Genomic DNA, 23,584 nt, shown 5'->3' with positions numbered 1-23,584 from the left:
TCAACTGTAGGTCTCAGGCTAACAACTTCTACTATGACTTCTACTGACTTCACATTTAAATCATATTTTATTACACAAACATTTAATGAATTGTGAGACACAACCAGCATCACTAAGGACAGATTATAAGTAATGAAGCTGTAGAACATTTTTGGATGTGTAAATATGTTGCTGGTGTGTGTATTACAAGCAATGATGTGAAGAGTCTGTAGGTTATGGAGCTACAGGTTGGGTGTTTGAAACAATGAATATTATATTTACAGGCAGCATATAAGGAACAGTGGCACACACACTTGTTCTCTAGGGGTTAACAACCACAGCAGGTATCATTTCCCCTTATTTCAGGCTGTCGTAAAGGAAAACTATACCCCCCCAAACACTGTAGGTCTATAAAAATATATAGCATAAATAAGCTCATATGTAAAACCCTGCTTCATCTAAAGGGACCATTTCCATAAAAATATACTGTTTTAGTAGTATGTGCTATTGGGTAACCCTAACTAGAAAACTGCCATTTGAAGAATTACGAGGAAGTCAGACAGTGGAACATCATGTTTACAAAAAAACAGCCAAGAAATCCTGTGTTTCTTCTGATAGAGGGTTTTTACCTTTCCTTCTCCTTTAGCATAATATAGGGGTGTTTGCTCTTTCGGCTTGAGCGTGCTTAGAGTTATGCTCAGTGTTTATCTGACAAAGGTAAATTGTTACTAAAACATAATTAAGCATGTGTAGGAGCACAGATACTGTATAACAAGACTATACTGTTGGACAGTACAGATTAGCTGGTTTTATACAGACATAGGGGTTTGTTTACAACAGCAAGCACATCCCTGTGGCATTGTTAGCAAGACTTGGCTTCCCTGGGACTCCATCCAGTAGTCGCAATGAAAATGTTGAGTTGTCAGTGATCATAATTTCTCTTGGATGCTACTGGGTGGGGTTAGAAAGTGGCAGAATTTCATCCAAACTTAGTAGCTGTGTGTAGGGCGAATTTGGGCCAAGTATGAACTTCTGTTAAAATATACAGAGCAATTTTGCACTAAATGATTCATTATACAGTATCCACCCATGCAGCTCCCTAAAGTACAATCAATCTTCACTTTCCAGAAATGGAACAGTTTATCATTAATATTACAGTAACTTATGACTAATAAATATATGTATATATATCATGACCTGTCCACCAAGTACTTGGGAACTGAAAAAGTGAAATTCTGTGAGGAACCAAGGTTTTGAGAATCTAAAGGTGCAAGGACTCAGATGTAAGTGTAGGAACGTAGAAAGGGGTTGTCCTAGTCAGTTGTCAAGCCTGTGAGTACATGATTTATCCGCCAGCTTCAGTTGAGTTTTTATACAGCCATGTTTCTTATACACCTAGATTGTAGCAAAATGCTACAGTTTGGGTGGTTTCATCGGCACATCAGAGCCCATACACTATAATATAATTACAAGTGCTAAGTGCCCACCACTGGGACACCTTGAAAAATTAGCCTATACAGGAAATTTTTTTTGCATTATTCTAAGTTTACTGGTTATTGGGTTGATATTTTTCCATAAGTTTTCATTCTACCTGCATTCTCTTTTCAATCATTTAAAGAGGAATCATTGAGTTATAACTCTTAAATATCACCACGTTAAATATTTTGCACTCTTTGGAAGTTTTATAGAGTTGGGTATAGTAGTCCCTGTTGGCCATCTTTTGGGCTCAGTTGGAGCAACTCATATGGAGCAATCATTCTTGCCGGTGTCCTTTGGACTGCAAAGTACCCCTGTAACAGCTATGTGAATAACACACCCTGGCTGAACATTTTATTTAAACAATTCATATTAAACAACTGAAGTAAAAAACATTTAATGTATTTAACAAACAAGGATTGGGAAACCTGTTTTACTTTAACACATAATATGGTCACGGCCTGTACAGTTTCAGACTGAGGTTGTTCTTGGCCCATCGGGGCTGCCACCTCAAGGCTCACTACCACGTTCTCCTTACTGGTACAGTTTATCTACTCCCTTTTCCTTATTTGTGGCTGTGATCTATGGGAGCCACTACAGATCCCAGTGTGGCGAATGCCTGGGCTGGAGAGGATCAGGCCTGGGCTGGCAGGCCCTTAAGACCCGGGGCCCACTTGGTTTTGTGCTTATGTCTGCCCTACAAGGTGCAGCAAACCAATTACAAAATACTTTTACGATGGTACAAATGTCTTATGTCTACAAATGGTACAAATGTCTTATGTCTGCACCTACAAGGTGCAGCAAACCAATTACAAAATACTTTTACGATGGTACAAATGTCCCTCAGTGCTACATAACATGTTTCTCAATACCTCAGACAAAATTTGGTGCTGCAATCTCCATAAGTGAGACATTGAAACACATATGGTGGGAATGTCACTAGTTGCATACTTACTGGTCTAAAGTGTTCCAAAATATTTCTAAGGTGACATGCTTGGATACACCCCCAGGCCATACATGAGCAGTGTTATTCATACTAATTCCAACTTTTCCAATACTAGCATACTTCCAAAACTTTGCTCCCTGGATATTGAAATTGTACCATTGTCCCCACTGTAGAAGACTGGGCAAACAAATGTTACTCTATAATGCACATGGAGGAGTACTCTCATACAAAACTAATTCTCAAAAGCATTAGGAACACCTGGACGGCCTGAAACCTTTTAAAGAATATACAGGTATGGAACCTACCAGAATGCTCGGGACCTGGGGCTTTCCAGATAAGGGATCTTTCATAATTTGGATCTCCATACCTTAAGTCTACTAAAAAATCATTTAAACATTAAATAAACCCAATAGAATTGTTTCCCTCCAATAGGGATTACTTATATCTTAGTTGGCATCAAGTACAATGAACTGTTTAATTATTACAGAGAAAAGGGATATATCTACCCTACACTGAGGTTAGCCTAACTTGGCTGCATATGAATGAAATATGTGCAGTTAGGTTTTATCGGGGAAATGGCATCATAAATGATGCAGCACACGTTCATATGCAATTTCAAATAGTTTGTTTCATTTGCATTTTGGGTATTATTTTGTGTTTCTCTGATATTCCATCATGGAATGTGGAAAGTCAGATACCACTATGGGCCAAAGAACTCTTCAAGTGTTATTTAATTAAGTATTTACTGGCAAACCAACTTATTATAGGAAACATAAAAAGCACCTGGTGTTACAAAAGTCCACATTTCTGGTCTGATTTATACTATAGCAGTTTTATTTTGCTTAGTTATGTATCCAGAGAAACACAATGGGCTATCACATATTAATTTATTGCAGCAAGAATAACCCAATTTCCCTTAAGCTGTCTATGAGCACCTACTGTGCAGTATTTATTTTATTTTAAACTGTTCTCTTTCAATTCTCAAAAATATGCATTGTTCTGAATATAAAAAAATGAATACAGGAATATCTAATATATATATATATATTACTTTTGAAGCATTACAAAAAATTGGGTTCTGTTTTCCAACACTTTAGACCAGAAACCTCTCATTTTTATCAGTCACCAATGACTTTTTTAGATGGTAACCTACTGAGTGCAGGGACCTCTGCCTTTTTGCACTACACAGTTAGTTACATCGTTAAGTTACATATAATAACTAATTGTACATCAAAATCCTTGGCTATTATGCTTGGTCATTCATTATTCATTACCTACAGATATGGGGCCAAAAGTTATCTAATGGTTTATCACATAAAAGGGTTGATTCACTAAGGTGCATTAAAATTGACGTAAAAAAAAAGGCGCAACCGCATGCGTTGATTTTACCGCGTTGCGTTAATTCTCGCGAAGAAATAATGAGTCACAAACACTTGGACGCGCTAAATATCGCATTAGTCTGTGCGAAAATTAACACCTACTTGGGGCAGGCGGTAATTATAGAAAAGTACAGTTCATGAGCTTTTGGCAACACAATATGGAGTTTGCAGTGGGATTTATCCAAGTCTGTGTTGGCCCTAGAGTGATGCAGCCTCCAGTTTGCAGGGAAATGGTCCTTTTAAAAAAAAGTAGTTTTACGAACGTAATAGTGTGTATGGCTAATATGGCGTGCGCGTGATAAGTAGTGTACGTGCGTTAATTAGCATGCGACAAGTAGTGCGCTGCATTAATTAGTGCGCGTTTGCGTCAAATACCGCACGAAAATAGTCTTCGCGACTTAAATAATGCAAACATCATCGCATGCTATAAATAGCGCTCGTTTTAACGCACTTTAGTGAATCAAACCTAAAGACTCATGGACGAGATTTAAGTTCAGAAAAACTTTTCTCCTAATTCAGTTACAGTTTTTCTCCATAGACATCAATGGAGTTTTTTATGTGATAGACTGTAAAATAAGTTGAATTTCATCTCAAATTGAATCTTGTTTTCACAAAATCTTTTTCCCCCTGAATTGAATCTGGCCCATAATTTGAAAAAAATGTACAGGGACAGCGCTTTATAATGTCCCTGTATATGAAAATAATTATATGGCTAAAGCCGAGGAAAAAAGATTTTAGGGCAGTTTACAGAAATGTTATTCAGAAGTTCCTGAATACAAAGACTGGACTTTAGATAGTGAGAATATAAAGTAAATATAGATTGGAGCTTCGGAAATCAATCACTACCTTTAAAAGTTAAAGTACAGGTATGGGATCCCTTATCCGGAAACCCATTATCCAGAAAGCTCCAAATTGCGGAAAGTCTATCTCCCATAGACTCCCTTTTAATCAAATAATTCAGAATTTGAAAACTGAATACCTTTTTCTCTGTAGCAATTAAACAGTACCTTGTAACTGACCCCAACTAAGATATAAATCATCCTTATTGGAGGCAAAACAATCCTATTGGGTTAAATTAATGTTTTAATGATTTTTTAGTAGACTTAAGATATGGAGATCCAAATTACGGAAAGACCCCTTATCCGGAATACCCTTGGTCCTGAGCATTCTGGATAACGGGTCCTATACCTGTATTACTGGTGAGTAAAGTGAAAGGGACAGAGGAATTATGAAGTTATGTTTTTTGGAGCCCAAAAGGCAAGCAGTACAGAATGGGTACGAGATATTAATCCAAAATGCTGCTTTGAGTTTTAGATATATATATATATATATAAAATGAGTACTGATAATCATATGAAAACCAGAAGCCTGTTGCCTTTCCATTGAGTCAGGGTATCATGGCATAGCAGCCTTTTTCCAGTTAGTTTATGAAAATATCAGCCTCATTTTTTGTAAGATTTCCAAATGTACTCACGGATAACTAAGAAGTGTTGTCATGTGAGAAATAAAGCCTATCACTATAATGTATGCAACAAATGCATGAGTTAAAACATTCTTAGATAATTCTCTGCTTTGCTACTAAATAATGTTCCAAAGCAAATAAAAAAATGCTCTGAGCTGTGGCAGAGGGCCTAAATAAAGTTTACTTGGCCCTGAGAAATCAGTAGTTTTGCTGTGGCATTAGGTCTTTTCCTTGCTTCTAAGTATTCACTTGCATTAGAATGTATGATTAAAGCATTTTATCTTTCTTAGATCCTATCATTAAAATGATTCTGTCACCATAGATACAGATGTCATTGGTATCATGTAACATCCCATGCTTGTGCTTCCTTTACACCAACACATGGAATACTACAAATACACCTTACAGAAAATACATTTTCCCTAAACTCTTCACAAACTTTTCTTCTGTGCACTGTAGGAATAGAGTCAAGCAGACTGAGTCAAGTAAATTACAGACACATTCTGCAGGGAAGCATGTTACATCTACATCTTCATTGCCGTGGCACAGGCAGCCTAATTTCAATATATAAGAAAAAAATCAATTAACTTGCTTTACATAATAGGAGAGGCCAATTTACTAAAAATGTAATTATCAATACAATTAATAATTCAATAAATAATACAACATATACGGAAAGATTTATCAAAATGTGAGTTTAGAGCTTAGTACATAAAAACTCACCCATGTTCTGTTCATTCCTATGGAGGATATAAGGATATATATTAAGCGGTGAGTTCTAACTTCCCCCATTGATAAATACGCTTCCAAAGATCCCATAGAAATGAATAAAACGTGGGTGAGTTGATAATCTCTTAAAAACTCGAATTGAAAAAAATTGCTTTGCTAATCTAATGCCCATTGACTTTTTAATTAACTGGTCAGCTTTTAGATGCCACATTTTTATACTGATGTTTTTTACCCATAACATAAAAAATAAGTTACCTTTTATTAATACTTCTCCCATTGACATCTACATAAAGGTGCCACATTTTAGATGGTGAACTTTTATTTTATTTTTACATTTTTCGCTCTTAATACACCTTAACAATTCAAGTTGGCACAAAAATCTTGAATTGAAGTGAAAACTAAAATTCAACTAGATTAGTCCCTGGTGTATCTGATGTATCTTTGATTAAAAAAACCTCAAAAACTCAGCAATCTGGGATGTGTACTTATTTATAAAAAAAAAACTTGAATGCAGCAAAATTATATTCTGTAATTTTTAATGAGTCTGGGAAATATTAAATTAATCTCAAAATCTTGAATTGAACAATAGCTTGAACTTTGCTAGTACAGCTCCCATTGACTTCTACATTAACTTGCTAGTTTTCAGATGCTGAACCTTTGTAAAAACTCATTTGAATGTTGATAAATGTGCCCCTTAGTGTTGGCTCAGTCCCTTGCTCTTTGTGCTTTAGGACTTTTATGTTCTGGAAAATAGATCATTTTGTGTTTGACTCTTTTAAGTTACAAGGCAAAGCAATCCAAGCAGTTATGGCAAAAAGCCTAAAATAAATTACAATATGAATGCAGCTGTAGTTTTAGGAAGGCAAGTTTTTTACAGGTAAACTACAATTTGTAGGCATAGCCCAAAGGAAACTACTTACTGTATTACGGGTTATCTAACTCGAGGCTCCACAAACATTAGTGATTGGTTGGCCTGTCTTTACTTGGCTATTCCCCACATGCTACAGAACCTACTGACAAGAGGAGAAGAGATCAAACATGCAACTCTTGCATTATAGACTGATTTGGGAGAAGGAGTTGATTGTAAGGGGATCAGTTGTTCAATATTGTGGTGTGCAGAAATGGTGAATAACAGATGCTGGGAATCCCTTGAGCATTCTTTCACCATCAGGTTGCCTTGGAGCTGTCTGCTGAGCAGGTTTGTCCAGGACATTATAAGGTAGATTCACAAACTTTTGAGTTTAGCCATGGGTGGTATTTCGTGTCTGCTGTAGTATGGCAGCAGTTGGCATATTGTGTAAGCTGATGATGGGTAATTAATTTGAATAAACCTGTGACCTTTTCTTGCTGAACAAGTGCGTAGTTAATGGGGGCCCATTGTGTGAAATACTGCAAGACAACATGCTTTAGTCTGAAAGAATAAAAAGATCACCATGCAGCAAAACAATAATAATAAACACTTAACACAAGACATTGGAGTTGCTTATGAATAAAAATGGTAAATGTCCTAAAATGGTCCAGGTAAACCCTGATGTCAATCCAGTTGAGCATTTGTGAATATGTGTCCAGTTATAGGGCTCAGTGGTGTATATGCTGCTCTAGTTACTGCGCACCACTATAATTCATTTGTCTCACAAATGAAATACAAAAGCTGATAGACTTCTCAGTCTGCAGTACATATTTTATTTGATAGCTTATTGAGAGTGTCTGAATAAAATATGACTTCTATAAATCATGGTTAAATAAGTCTTAACATGCATGAGTTCACTGAAAGACCAGATTCCAAATTGACTCAAAAGGGATGAAACCTAACTTCAATAAAGCAATCAGCCTAGTGTCTGAATCAACACAGTATATGTATCCATGCCAGTAATAATGTATTTTTCTTCTTGCTAAATATGAAAGCCAACCATTCCTTGTACTTGTTGTATCTGCCAATATGACCACATCAATAATTAAGTAGTGTGTTGAGACTACCCTTCAGTTCAAATTGAACTCGACATATAACTATCATTTATTTTTCTATGTATTTTCTTGATAGATACGGAATAATAGTTGAATATCAATTTGGAAATGCAACAAGGCCCAGCCCTCACTACCTAATGATCTTGTGGTGTGTTGTTTCTCTAGATGCCTGGCATTGGCATTAATTTGGCTACAAAATTGCGCAGAAAGGGCTGCACACATATAAAAGCATGTAAGTGTATTTTAACTCATTTATTCCAGACACATTGCTTTGGGGTGCAAGCCACCCTTTGTCTGAAAGTTCATTTAATTAACCTTGTATTTTTTCGGTTTCTTAAAAGGCATCCAACTTCTTCTGAAAACACTGTTTCTGCTAGTGTTACTATCTACCATGTCTGTCAGTACAACAATCATTTGTATTTGCCAGTACAACTATCTACCGTTTCTGCCAGTACAGGTATGGGACCTGTTATTCAGAATGCTCGGGACATGGGGTTTTCTGAATAAGGGAATTTTCTGTGATTTGGATCTCCATACCTTAAGTCTGCTAAAAATCATTCAAATATTGAATAAACCCAATAGGATTGTTTTGCCTCCAATAAAGATTCATTATATCTTAGTTGGGATCAAGTACAAGGTACTGTTTCATAATTACAGAGAAGAAGGAAATCATTTTTAAATTATTATTTGCTTATAATGGGGTCTATGGGAGATGGCCTTTCTGTAATTCAATGCATCATAAGATGGAACCTTTTTGTTTCACAATGTATGCCTTTGTGTGTTTATTGTACGGTCCCTTATACTGTTATACATAGTTATCACTCCCCTTTAATCATCCTTAATGTAAACAATCCTAACTTGGCCAGCCTTTCCTACACTGAGAACATCTATACCCTTTATTAGCTTAGTTCTTCTATATTTGGGATTTTTTCTATTAAAGGAGACATACTGTATCATGTGTATGAAGATTCTCATTCATCCAGGGCATGATATACAGTATCTAGTAGAATTACTGGTAAGTCTAAAACAACCAGACTTTTCTGAGTTTTTCTTGAAAATGTTCCAGTACTTTTAAGGATAAACACCTGCATTAAAGTGGACCTGTCACCCAGACATGAAAATCTGTATAATTAAAGTCCTGTTCAAATTAAACATGAAACCCAAATTCATTTTTATATTAACACATCCAAACCCATTATAAAGGCATTTAAAAATCACAGCTGTCAATCATATATTGCTTGCCACGCCTCTATGCCTTAGGCATAGAGGCGGGGCAGACAATAACTTTAGCTTTCCTTTCAGCACTACCTAGATGTCACTGCACATCTCACTTTCCCCCTCCCTCCTCATCATCTAATTGTCTAGCCAGTGCATGGGCCTGGGCATCAGGTCCCCCCATTCTGGCACATACACACGATTTTGGCATGATACAAAGCTTGCCTTAATAACAGTGCCCACAAAATGGTGCCTGCCTGTTTGCTTTGATTGAGCAATTCCAAGACGGAAGGAAACAAGATTTATATTATTTATATAGAGTAAGTAAAGTTTATTTTGCTCAACTAACAATATAGAAAATAATTTGGACTTATTTCTTAGGGTGACAGGTCCGCTTTAATGAGAATCATGATACCATTGGGACTGGATCATTCCTTGTTATACCCGTCGGTTTCAGCCAACACCTAACTGAATATGTTCAATGAAACCATTGTTATTGGATGTCTGTGACTGTACCATCAAGGGTTTAAAGGAGACATATCCTATAAAAATTATGAATGTACCAGTGAATTATACCCCTCTAGATATAGAAGGATTGTGCTTTAAAAAGTTGTGTCTCTGACTGATTTATTGAGAAATTACACAAAAACCCCACTAGTCCCGCCCATCTGTTCCACTTCCTGCTGGCTGAATTCTCTGGATGAGCAGGGGAGCCGGCGGCTCTCAGTACACTGCACTGTAGGATAGGAACCAATCAGCAGCTAGGCTGACCTGATCCCTACCAGTAATTAGAACTGAAGAAGCCACTTGGATGAGTGGTGAAACCTTTTCAAGAAAAACTCAGAAAAGTCCAGTTGTTTTTGAAACATATCATGTAAAAATTAAGAATGTACCAGTGAATTATACTCCTCTAACATAGGATTGTGTTAAAAAAAATAGTTGTGTTTCGGACTGATTTATTGAGATGTTCCCCCAAAACCCCACTAGTCCTGCCCATTTGTTCCACTTCCTGCTGGCTGAATTCTCTGTATGTGCAGGGGAGCCGGCTCTCAGCCCACTGTACTGTAGGATAGGAACCAATCAGCAGCTAGGATGACCTGATAGGAAACTGTAGCAGAAAAATCCAACCTACCAATATCTTGGGGCACTAAATTGAATTTGCTGTGGGGCTCAGTAACATCTAGTTATGCCACTGCATCTCATGCTTGTTCTGAAGAACCATGGAGGCAGGAATGTGTGTAACATAAAATATTCTTCAACTACACTATTTATGAAAACAATAACAGACATTTTTTTTCTACACTAGGAAGAACACATTTCTAAAGCAAAGCCTCTTTACTGTTCTCCCATTTAACTTAGTTGTATATTAGCCATATTTCTAGCATCTATAAAGTAAAAGACAAGCATTCTGTAAAAACATAGAAAATGTATGTACATCTGAATATGTCAATTTATGTAGGATTGTGAATTGTGGCTCCAGGATTCACAAGTTATAGTGTGGCATATTGCTATAATGCTGCAAATGTACCCTAGTACCGTATCCTGTAGCAACCAGTAAGCAGTTTGTATTGATCAGTCTAATGAAATTGCAAAACTAATCTGGTTTCCATGGGATACTGTTCTGAAACCAACAAGCCCCAGTACATGTTTTGTCATGGCCTATAAGGAATAATGGTGTCCAGAAGTTTAATTTTAAATAGATTTGTCTATATCATATGTTTGATTTGTCACTTGAATATTTTACTGCTATATTAGAGCCTCTGACATTTTGTTCTTGGACCATATCAATACAGAATTTCCATGCTGCTTAGCTTCTGGCCTTAAGTAATGTTTTCAATTTACACAGTTTGCAGACAAGATGAATTGAATGGTATTTGGCCGCAGGATGGGAATTCACACATTAAAACCCACAAAGCCAAATACTTATACTATTTATGATGTTTTGAAAACAATAATTTGTGCTGAATATGTACATTTGGATTTCTAGTTGACTTTCAGTAAATCTATAAAAAAAAAAAGGTTTGTTCTTGAGATACTGGGTGCAAATGTAGGTATAACATGAATACTTTATCAATTCTGAGCTGTCTTAGGTTACTATAGGTAAACACATTACAGACTGCTAGATCTTATCCCCATGTAGTAAAATCAATACACCTGCAGTAAATAGCTATCAATAGCACCAAGTGCTGTATCAGCAGGATCCCTTTAATAGCAGGAATGACTGACTTCAGTGGAGCAATTGAACATAGAAGAGGTTTGCAGAGTAACTACTACAAAACTGCTGACAGAGACCTTTATTCTCCTGTCCCTGAACTCCCTTCATCACAAAGGAGACCAAGCTCACCAAACGTTCCTAGGGTCACTTTCATCTATAAACACCAGACTTATGGACTGGAGCTCCATCCCTCACTAGTCAGGAATGTTGATCCCTGCTTTAAAGGCAGGACACATACAGAACAGAGAGCAAACTTGTCAGCTCCATTTCTGCTTTCCCTTCGAGCATTTCCCGCATTCACCAGTCAACAACCAGTTTTTTTTCCTGATTTCTGCAATACAAACAATTTTTGAACACTGCAGAAAATGTAATTTTCATAAAATGGCAGATTTACTAAAACTAGTGAAGCCTGACAGGAACGTATTTACTTAAATGACAAATTTATCAAATAATTTATCAAATTGATCTGATCACAGTTTTCAAATGGTTATTTTACTCCATTATTTTTGGTGTTATTATATAGGTGTTAAAAGTGGTGTAAAAAACAGCGATTGATGATTGCAATTTTTTCCATAGCATTTGTCAAGTGGCCACTGTATTTTACAGCTGCCAGATAATCATACATGGTGTATTTGATAGCTGGTTTTTTACACAAATTAATAACTGTGCCCCTTAGTCTATTTTATTCTTTATATTTTTAAACAGACAAATTTGTAATGAAATAGAAAAATGTGAGTTTTTCTGGTAAACTTTCATGTTTTTTTCCTTAAATAAATGCAAAGAGGTTTCAGAAAATATTGTACGAGTATTTGTGTCTGCATTTTGTCAACGCATTTTTTCTCAGATCAAGAAATTAAAATGGAAACTAGATTTTTAATACATAACTCCTTAAGAGGCCCATTTAGTTTCATGGTTTTAGAGGTTTTTGAAACCACGAAACCCCCCACAAATATGCCCAGTAATTTATTAAAGCAGCCTTTTTAAAAAAAAAAAAAAACACAAACACAAAAAAAAAAAGCCTGCAAAAACCACAAATATTTTATGTTTTTCAACAAATGGAGCATCGGAAGAATCCAGAAATCTCTAATACCAAGAAGCAAAAGAAGATCTTCTTATTGGAAACAGGACAGCCGGCCACTGACTTCTACATGACCTTGACCGCTTTTAGATGGCAATTTTTTTACTTTTGGATTTGTTGCAGTTTTGACGTATAATAAGTGGTAAAAATGTGATATTTTTGTTTTGTTTTTTTTAAACCAAAAATTATAATTTTAGCTCACAAAAACACAAACCTTAAAAAAAAAATATGAATGGAAATGAATGCCAACACTTAGGGCTTCATTCATGAAATCACAAGTTCGAATCCCGAATGGGAAAAATTCGGATTGGATACGATAATTTCTGAAGATCGCAAATATCACGAAAATGCTTACGAAAAAATTGTATTAGTCACGATAATATCGTATTGGCGATCCGAAAGTTTTGTACCGAACGAATGTAAACAGCGGGAAAACCTTTCCGACTTTGATCCTTCTGTGCATGATTTTGGAAGCCTCCCATAGGAATCAATGGAATTAAGGAAAGTCACGATAACGAAGCTTGAATGAATCCGAAACTTTCGTACTGAAAAAGTCACGCAAGGTATGAAAAAGTTGCACAAGGTACAAAAAAGTCACCGAAAATACGCTCGGGGCGTTCGTGAATTAGTAAATGTCCCCCTTAGTCTTTGATCTTGGACCTGCCTGCTATACTCTTGAAATAATTATCTTATTAGTAAAAAATAAAAAGTGTGTACAAAAGATAATTTTTGAGCCCACAGTCTTTAAGACATTAGGGGGGAACTGATCATTAATAGCGGGTATTTAATATTCTGGGCAGAATAATTAAACAGAGTCATGGTATCTAAGTCGGTAGTTTTAGTATGTTACTTCTGGAATGTTTAGGAATCTATCATTACTGGGGATTTTTTTTTCCCTACAGTAAGACATTCTTATCCAAATGAATCACATGAGCCAATTATTTGTTAATAAAATCTATGTGGTTTCTATGCTGAGAAGGCAGACCAGTGAATTCCATTTAGTTAACCTAACTAGTATTTTCACTGACACATAATTTTCATAGCTAAAATCTTTCTGGCATGTTTACCAAACACAGAACAACATTGTGGTAGTCACAGATATAAAAGTGGGCAGTGGTGAACAGCAAAAAGATTTTCTTACTAGACCAAGAAGGTAATGTGTAGCAGTGTTTTGCTTATTCTAAAAATGCAACATTCAGAGAACATTTGGCAGTGGTGCCGATCATTAGTTCCCAATCCTCGGCATCTAACACCTCGCCCAACGTAGGATTCCAGCTGAAAACAAACTCCATGGTTACTGTATTGTTAGCTATAAAGCCCAAACTAATTTGCAAAATAATACGACATTGGTATTTTGAATGAGAACACTCATTGCTTATATTTACTAGACGAAAATATTCCAGAGCAAAAAAAAAAAAAATAGGTGGAAGTTTACACCGGTGATTATTATGAATAAGGGCTAGCATAGTTTCTGTACATTCAGTCTTATTCTGATAATTGATTTTAAAATTATAAGGGAGAAATTGAAAAGGTTGCGCCGTTATTTCAACTTTTTATTAACAGGATACTATAAAAAGAAAAAAAAAAAGCCTCATGTCATTATTCCCATTGTTAAGTCATTGTCTGGCAATGAAACTATGCCAGTAAAGGTCAGAAAAGCATCTAGTATTAAAAGGAAATAATTCAACTCCTTTTGGAAACGTATCAATTATATAACATATACTTTTGCCAATCTGAACTGCCACATTGATAGTCTCATAATGAGCAGGCCCCCTTCTAACCCCCTATCATTTTTTGTATGCGATTTAAATGTTTGATGTATACACCCTTCTATTTTTTCATGCTGCAAAGTATGCTGGCACTTTATATTAAATTGTTAAGGTTAATAAAGTTCCTTTAATTTAAATATAGGGTTTGTAAAGTAATTTCAAAAAGCATTTTTTGCGGTTACCATTTAAAATTTTAAAAGATCTGCATTTCCAGCTACATGTGATTCCCATGCTTTTTTGTTCCATTACCCTATTAAGTTTAATAAATCATGAAAGCCTGCTCTATTTCTACATTATTTAACCCAATTTAGGATAAGCCATTGTGGCTTGTCATTTGGTTATATGCTAACGTGAATTTTCTAATAGCCAACAGCAGATTCTGTCTTCAGCTTAGGTGCATGTATGACATCTAATTAAAAAGGAAACACCAACAAAATGCCTGGGCTGATTAATAATCATCCAAAACCAATGATTATTAAACGGCCTGCACACTTGAATCAGTCGCCAGCAGGCATCCAATCTAACTGCTAATCTGCTAGAGAGCATGTCAGAGTGCCGCCAGACCTTTCCTAGAAAGCAAAGCATCAATGAATAAACCCAAGCAGTGTGGCTGATTAGCAATTAATCCAGCCGTATACCACATGGATACACAGAACCCAATTCAATCTGCAGTAAGCACCAGCCATCTAGCATGTGGATTTTATAGTAAACTTCATCCCTTTAATCAGGGGCACAAACTAAATGAAGCCAGTTGTTTGAATACGTCCCTGGAGCTCTTAACATTTTGATTAGTTTACTTTAGTACTTTGGTGTCCAGTTTTAAATGCAATACCCGAAATTATTTTTGTGCAGACAGTCTATGAGACATTAGGGGATACTGGTCATTACTTGCTTCAGCAGTTTTTAAGCTGTACAGCCTACAACTCTGCAACTAAATCTTTTTGCTCTTAAATATTTCTACTTCATAGTCAATACACACCTAGTTGCAGAAATTTTATAAAATGACTTGTTATGGTGGCAAGTTATGATGGTGCCACACTGAAAGTCATGGAGCTCTTCAGTACAAACCATTCTATGTGATTATATTGCCTCTTTCTGGCTACCTGTCAAACTTTAACATGTGTAAAAATTATGTATCAATAAACAACAAACTCTTGGTCCAGAGCATGTTAACCCTGTAAATCCTGTAGCAGCATGTATTTACTGAATAGCCCTAAAATGTTCCTTAAGACTAGGAAAAAGACAATAACAAGAACAAAAACAAAACAATAAAGCTGAGCAAAACAATGAAAGAAAAGCCTAAAACAAGCGAAAGTGACTGAGCAATGCATACTATAAGTCTAGTTTGGGACAGTGCCCCTTGACCCCTGGGGATATATTCAGCAATAGAAAGGCATATTTCATAAAATACTCTGCATCTGAATCTCGACCAAGATCCCTTGCTAAGGTCCCACAAGACATCGGAAACAAACAAGATAATATTGCATTTGGAATAAGCAGCGTATCTGCCAAGTTTCGTTTCCAGAATCTTTATTTTAACTGGAGCACGTTTCACCACAAAATCACACTTTTTGTTGAAATCACTCTCATGTCACCGCAGTTTTTTCAAACATACATATATGCAAGGACTGAATTCCCTAGACTCAGCAGCTTGGGCTAAATGCTGACACACTAACTCAAAACATATTCGAGTAGGAGGATTCCAGTAACATGGTTAACAGCCAATAGATGTTCAGTACACTCAGCCACCAATCAACAATGGTGGTTTTCTAAATGAACAGTGACATACCAACTCCAATTTGAAGGGTAGATTATAAATATCTTGTATTTGTTTACTCAACAGTCAGAAGTTTAAAAACAGTTTGTGCCCGAAACATTTTCAATAGCATATTTAGCTACAGGTAGCATAAATTACCTTTAACACAGTATCTTTAGTGAACATTTGGAAAAAAAAAAAATTTATGGCCATACCAAGTAGTTATTTAGGTAATATAAACTACTATTAACTGGGTCTAAATAACAGCAGATATCTTTTGTGAATATTACAACCAAGGAATTTCTGTAAGGAAAAGGGCAGAACAATTTTATTTATTAAATCAGTTTAAAAAATAAACCCATAGCACTTTTGATAAGACAGCCCACCATGTTTCTGAATAGCAGGTAGATCCATATTTGGACAGATATCTTCACAAATGCACCACAATTCTGAATATGAAAAGTATTTATAAGTATTCCTCAGCAAGAGACAGTTGGTCCATTTTTACACATTTTTGAGAGTCTGTACATATTTTTTATAGTTGAAAAATGAGTCTTGGCCAAAAGGTAACATTGAGATGTCATGTCAGGACTACTGCATGAAGAGGATGCTAAAGGCCATCACTACACAGCATACTGCAACATACGGACTTTTCCGTTCACCTAGAGAAAAAAAAACATATAGCATATAAGAGTTTAACAAAAATAAATGACACATACGCTATCATACTTTTAAACAAACCTCTGAAGCCCACCTCGACTTCTACAAGTTCTAATTAAGGTGGCAGAAAAAGGGCCGTTGTAAATGTCTGGAATAACGTAAATGAATGTAGTGAACAGTAATCCCTTTTCTGGATCCGTAGGAGATGTCCTTAGCAGCAAGCTCTTGTTAAACTATAACCTATGCGCAGATCTTTACATTTAGATACAGACATTCTACTAATAGTTTAGCCATTTTCACAAATAATTTAAGGTTGGTACAAAGTAGCAGGAACTTTGTCCTTGTGTGTTGCAAAACAGGGATAGAGTGAGGGAGGGAATGACTAAGTTCATGATTTGATTTCTTTAATCAAACTATGCACCGTTTAGGTGCATTACTTTATCAATACTATCCACTGAACCATGGGCAATTTCCAACTTTGTGGTTGGGCAACAAAATGGTCAGAATAAATCTTCTTTCCCTTCAAAAACAGTCACCTGGTCTCAAGGGTGCACTAGCAGATCAGGTGAAATGTGCTCAGAAACATGACAGCCGGAGAGTCCAAACAACTAAAAGCGTTTTGTAGCCCCGCCTGTTGATCAAAAAATTACTTAAGTAACAATGCCTGGATATACTTTGTGCCACTACCCAGTCAGGGCTAGCCACGTGGGCAAGGTGTGGCACTACAAGGTATTTTATGGCCCCACTATGCTCAAGGGCCTCACAGAATTCTGCATGGCATCATCATTTTTATATAATCTCTCACTGGAAACGCCAATACTCATACGTTCTTATGTTGTATGCTGCTGAGTAACAAAGTCTATAAAAACCCTGTGCTGTCTTTGTTCTGTTCTTCTGACCCTTGACTTTGCTCAGAAGGTCTTTTTTTTACCTCAAAAGATCTTCGGTATCTGAATTTTCACTACACTAGCATAAATACATGCTTATTAAATTCGTAAGTATTACAGAAGCTAAGTTAGCCTTGTGGTATATCTTTTTGTTTGTTGGTGGCGTGGTTCAGGGGTTGTCAGTAAGTTTTTGTTCCATACACTATCCACACTTGCCTTTATGCAAGGCATGCAATTTCAAAAGGCAAAATAGAAGCACACATCTACAACTCATCTAGTATTTAGAAATGACAGGCTTATTGATGGGAAATAGCACATTTGAAGTTAAAGGTGCAACAAACAAAAGAGTGTCTACAAGAAAAGACATTTCCCATAACCAGGCAAGATACTAGGCCACAGGGAGGCATACACGGGCCAAACAGAGAGACACCTTACGAAGAGCCATACGCATGACACGCGGTAACCTTTCTATATTCTGTACATTTGGGTCAACAGCCTAAATAAATGAAACGGCAGGAATGCAGGTCCTCTTCACTCCCTCATCTGCTGATGCCCCACTGACTGGCAGATATGGTACAACAACAAAATGGAAACCAACGGTTTTCAGAACTACACGAGAATCGATTCAGATCATCAGACCGCCATACAAAAACTGTATGAATCTTCACTTCATACGATTTTATCTCTACATGTATGGCCAGCTTTTAATTATGATACTATGACTTGTAAATTGTTGAATGAGCAGGAACTGCCTGGGAATCATTTGCATTCGTACCAAAGACAGATACCCCTTGAACTTTGACCATGTAAATAGCTCAATACTTACCAATTCTTGCACACTTCCAAAATATGCCAAGGATTCTGAAATATTAAAAAATGAAACTGGTACTTAATAATCGAAAATATCAAAATTGCATAGAATTCTCAGATATGTTTACAGCAATAACAAAGCCAGCAAAGTACACTTTTTTCACTGAAGTCTATGACGAGAAAAATAAAGTTCTTTATTCAAAACCTTGAAAAATACTAGGGGTGCACCGAATCCCGGCATATTTTTAAGGATTCGGTTTCGGCCGGATCTGTGGTCCTGGCCAAACCGCATCCTAATTAGCATATGCTAATTAGAATTCGGAAAGGGTTTAATGGGCAGTGAAAAAAATGTTTTTCCGCCTATTTTCGATCCTAATCAGCATACGCTAATCAGGATTCGGATTCGGTTCGGGATTTGGCCGAATCCTGCTGGGTGGGTTCGGTGGATCCCAGACAAATACATCTTCCTGGGCATAACCAATACATTTGACAGAACTCTGTTTTTTGGGGGTGCAATTAAATGTATAAGATGTGCAAAATCTCCCCTTTAGATTGTGAATCTTTGATTTGAGTCAATGGAGTGCCACTTAAACATTTCAGCATCTTTCCTCTAGAAGAAACCACAGACACATTGTGCCAGGAAAGGGCTTTTTACCTGTTTATTTTTAATGGGATCAATTGCCAAACTCTCTAAAAGCCGAATTATGTTACTTACTATTGCGCATTACAATTTGACAACTTGAAAACTTAGATGCCTGTATTCTGTATTTATCTGCCATTCCGTGAGCCGTCTGTCATATCAATGAAAATTGAATTAGTTGTTTCCCTGGTTTTCCTATTTGTTACCTATTTATGAGGTGCCTGTGTATTTTCATAGCTGATTGGTATTATGATTGAGTGTTTTGTCAATGTTCCCCTTTTTCTCCTTTTGCCAACTTTTGTAAATCAGAACATATGTCTTCAGAGAACTTCTGGTTTCTATGTCTCATCTGCTGCTTTCCACGAAGCAGAAAAGTAGATTTTACAAACATTGTAAACCATGACCCGAAATATACACTGCCATATACTGTGCTTCTTTTCTAAGGGAAAATAAAATTGGGTAAGTATTTCATAAATACCTATAGGGAATAAAAATAAATAAATATAGGGCATATTGGCTAGCATTATTTTCTGTGTAATAACCTGTGAACCCACCATGTTTAGCACAAAACTAGCTTGATTATTGTTTATGCAGGTTTTCTCATTTTCTATGCAAGAATACATTTCCTTTATAATATTTCCAAGAAAATAAGGGGTGGTTCACCTTTAAATTACTTTTACTATATTACAGAATGGCCAATTTTAAGCAACTTTTCACTAGGTCTTCATTAACGGCTGCCTTCTTCTAAATGCAGCTTTCAAATAGGGGTCACTGACTGCAGCAGCCAAATACCTACTACTCTGTAAGGCTACAATGTTATATCTAGTATATGTAAAGCTAGAGCTGAATGATTATTCAGCTAGTCCAGTTGCTCTCGATATACTTATACTAGATATACCATCACCTGGATGAATGACTTTATTTTAGGTTACCAATCCCGCTTTAAGTTTAAAATAAACAAGCTGAGGTTTTGCACAACCATGTATCTGTCTGAAGAGTTGTGTGATCAGTAATTACTGCAATCTACCACCCCCATGTTCCCCGCACAAACTTAGGCAATGATGCTGCCAGATAAAGTCAGCTATGATTGCAACCCCATGATTGAGCTGGCTTTTTGTGGACATATGTTTTCATCCAAGTGGATGATGTAGGCAAGGGCTGTCAGACTGAATGATCAAAAAGAGATTTTAGCAAGCCTGAGAAAAAAAAACTGGGTTCTAGCCATGTATTTGAAAAAGCCAGGCAGAATAGAGTTACAGGTTTCTTTCACAACAGGGTGAAAACATTCAACATTCAATCATGAAATTCATGGCAACTGTCAACAAACTTTCATAAACCCATTTAAAGAAACATTCTTTGACATCATCCTTAAGTATTGCACATTACATCAGAAGGTGTGAAATTTTTTCTGTATGTTTAAACATTAATTGGAAGTTTGCGTATTACAACATTCACATTACATGTTTATCACATTTAAAGCAGTATACAGAAATTTAGATAATGTCTTCTTTATTTTTTTGCTGCCCAGTCTATGGTTGATAACGCCCCATCTACCTATTTCCTTTCTTATTCTGTGGCCAATAGCACACAGTGAATTTCAGCATCAGGTCTGCCACAAACAGCAACGGTGTCTGTCAGTCTGTCACATTGCTAGGATGAACAACAGCAGTGCTAGCACTTTCATACACATTAAACTCCGTTGAAGACAGCAGTGGGTGACTGTGGGAGCTTTGGCACCAGGCTGTAAAATAAAGCAGCCCAACTGCCATATAACCACCCGCTTGACCATAGACCTTAAGTCCATTTTACTTGGATTTAATGGTTCTGGTGTGGCTGTATAAACACAGTTCATACACGCAAGATATTTATACTACTACTATATATATATTTATACATACTATTTAGTATGTGTAAAGAGCCACAGACAATTAAACAAAAATTTTAAGGATGGTTCACCTTTAAATCAACTTTTAGTATGTTACAGAATTGCCAATTTTAAGCAACTTTTCAATTGGCCTTCATTCATTCTTTTGTATAGTTTTCAAATTATGTGCCCTCTACTGAAGGATCCCCCCAGCTTTAAAAAGGGGGATCAGTGACCCCACCACCTAAAAACAAATGCTCTTTTAAGGGGTTGTTCACCTTTAAAGGAGAAGGAAATGCTAATTAAGAGTTAATCTCAAACTGCAGGCATACATTCAGTTATCTCAATAGTGCCCTTAAAGCTGGCCATACACGTGGCGATCTGACGATGTTTCGTGCGATCATCGGTCGCACGAAACATCGTCAGATCCGCCACACACTGTCAGGGCTGAAACAGCAGATAAGGAGGTAGAAACAATAGGATTTCTACCTCCTCCTGCCGATTCAGCCCTGACGGCAGATTTTGGTCAGGCGTCTTCTATGGCGCCCGATCAAAATGTTCTAACCTGGCCGATCGGTGAGTCGTCCGATATCAGCAGCTTCCTGCGATATCGGTCGACTCGCCGACATGCCATACACAAACCGAATATCGTACAAACGAGGTTTCATACGATAGTATCGGTGCGTGTATGGCCAGCTTTAGTCTCCCCATATTTCATCTGTTCAGATGATCAGAAGCCAAACAGGAAGAAAAAACACTGAGCTGTGTAAAGAAAGTTCCCATAATGCCTCACTCCTGCACAGACACCCAGACCAAGTGAACATGCTCAGTTCCTGCTGACTGGCTCAGATCCACATTCCTAAGGGAGGGGGGAAGTGAGTCCTTATCATTCTTGAGGGAGGGAGGAGCAGGAGTCTCTGGCACATGAATTACAGACACAAGAAATCTTTTGACAGAAAAGTCAGTGCAGCGTTTCTGTGAGTGCTTATGGCTGTATTTACATAGACCTTTCTGATAAAGCTTACTTAGTTTTTACCTTTCTTTCTCCTTTAAATTAACTTTCAGTAAGATTTAGAGAGTTTATATTCAGAGCCAATTTGAAACTGGTCTTCATTTTTTATTTGTGTTTTCACTTAATGATTAATCTTTTTGTATAGCAGCTCTCCAGTTTAGAATTTCAGCAGTGATCTAGTTGACAGGGTCCAACCAGCACCTTTAACTGCAAATCAATCTACCATTCATACATTTGTTCATAGCACAGAGAATACTGAACACTCAATATTTTTCACAGCTTCTAGTTGATGTAACCCTAGTGCATGTACTCACATATCTCCACACTATTTTCCCTATGAAGCCTTAGGGTTGATCATACATCATATCTTATAATCTTAAAATAATTTGTTCACCTTACCCTGTTTTATTTTTATCTAGTAAATTGGGGACCAAGGCGCGTAGGTAAGCACAGGTACATATTAACAGAAGAATCACTATCAGCAGGCTCTGGAAATTGAAAATGGCAGACTGTGGAAGAAAAAATACAAGATTCAAATTAATAACAATAGCAGTTTATAATAACAATAGCAGTAAATAGCAGACAGTTAAATCTTGTTATAACAACAAATTTACCTATACAATGTGAACCCACTGAAATAATCAAATAGAAAATAGGTGTGAGTTGGAGCATAGTTGGGAGCAGCTGGAAGGCATTAGCACAAATAAACCCCATCATATAAATGTTTGAAACTGTAAACTAGCAATGGTGACCATGCATATCATCAACAGATGAAATTTGGAGTAATGAATAGACTCTCTTTACTCGCAGCGGCCAAAGTAAAAACAAAATGTCAGATTCTCCTTGGCCAGGTCACCCAGACAGTGTGCAATGGATGAGTTGCAGGTATATGTTAAGACTGCTGATCAGATAAAACGACTCAAGGGAAACAGCGATCACTTTCACTTTGACTTTGTTTGACCCTTATTCACAGAGCAGCAAAAGCTTGAAACTGAATTTAACCATCTCATATGCTCTGAAGACCAAACATTAAAAGTTTGCCTCGGGTTCTAGATGGAAACTTATTAATGCACCTAATACCAAAGCACTGCTTTTAGGATAACCCAGTTCATCTGATGGTGTCTTACATAGAATTTCTACTCCTGAGTAGACATATAACTGAAATTTAACATATCAATATTTCAACGAAAATCAGGGATGTGAAATCATTGAGAACTGTAGGAGTAAATGCGATCCCTGTTTTCTCTGTATTTTTCCCTGTTGTAGATATTTTGTGGAGGAATAATACATTAGCAATGGGCATTTTGATCTTTACCCAGTTTACTAACTTGAAATATCCACTGGAAAAGCAGTGAGCAGAATTTTCCGGAGGCTGTTCAGCCTGACCAATATAAAAGTGAGTGGGGTATTAGCAAATGAGAGGTAAGAGAAGTCCCATCTGTGCCATTACAAACGTGAAACAATATTTTACAGCAGTTGAGTAAAAGCAAGTATGTGGTAAAGAGGTGCCCATATGTTACTGCTTTTTTATTGGCCTGTGAAGGTTTATTAGTAAGGATGAGCTAAGAGGTAATAAAAAGCTATCCTTACTGCTAACCAGCAGTTGATTGCTATCCAAAATCTAGAATTAATAGCATTGTTAAAACAGTACAGAGGGATTATATTAAAAATGGATGATATTCAGAAAAAGAAACATATCCCATTTGAAATGGGCACACACATTGGGTAACTAATTCATTTCC

General features: G+C 36.7%; 1 protein-coding gene across 1 annotated transcript; it reads right to left on the bottom strand.

The window, feature by feature from the left end:
* Window positions 1-16,020: 16,020 nt before the first annotated feature.
* On the bottom strand, window positions 16,021-22,351 carry tmem167a (transmembrane protein 167A; the record flags this gene model as incomplete). Its single annotated transcript, NM_001016167.2, is given in 3 exon segments — window positions 16,021-16,631; window positions 18,343-18,377; window positions 22,242-22,351. Coding segments are annotated over 3 exon segments (216 nt in total), but the record flags the coding sequence as incomplete, so codon positions are not given.
* Between the last annotated feature and the right edge of the window lie 1,233 nt (window positions 22,352-23,584).

Source organism: Xenopus tropicalis, chromosome 1 (assembly GCF_000004195.4).
Source record: "Xenopus tropicalis strain Nigerian chromosome 1, UCB_Xtro_10.0, whole genome shotgun sequence".
In the NCBI taxonomy this organism is placed as follows: domain Eukaryota; kingdom Metazoa; phylum Chordata; class Amphibia; order Anura; family Pipidae; genus Xenopus; species Xenopus tropicalis.
Note: the sequence above shows the minus strand (reverse complement) of the source record. Positions and strands in the feature narration are given on the sequence as shown.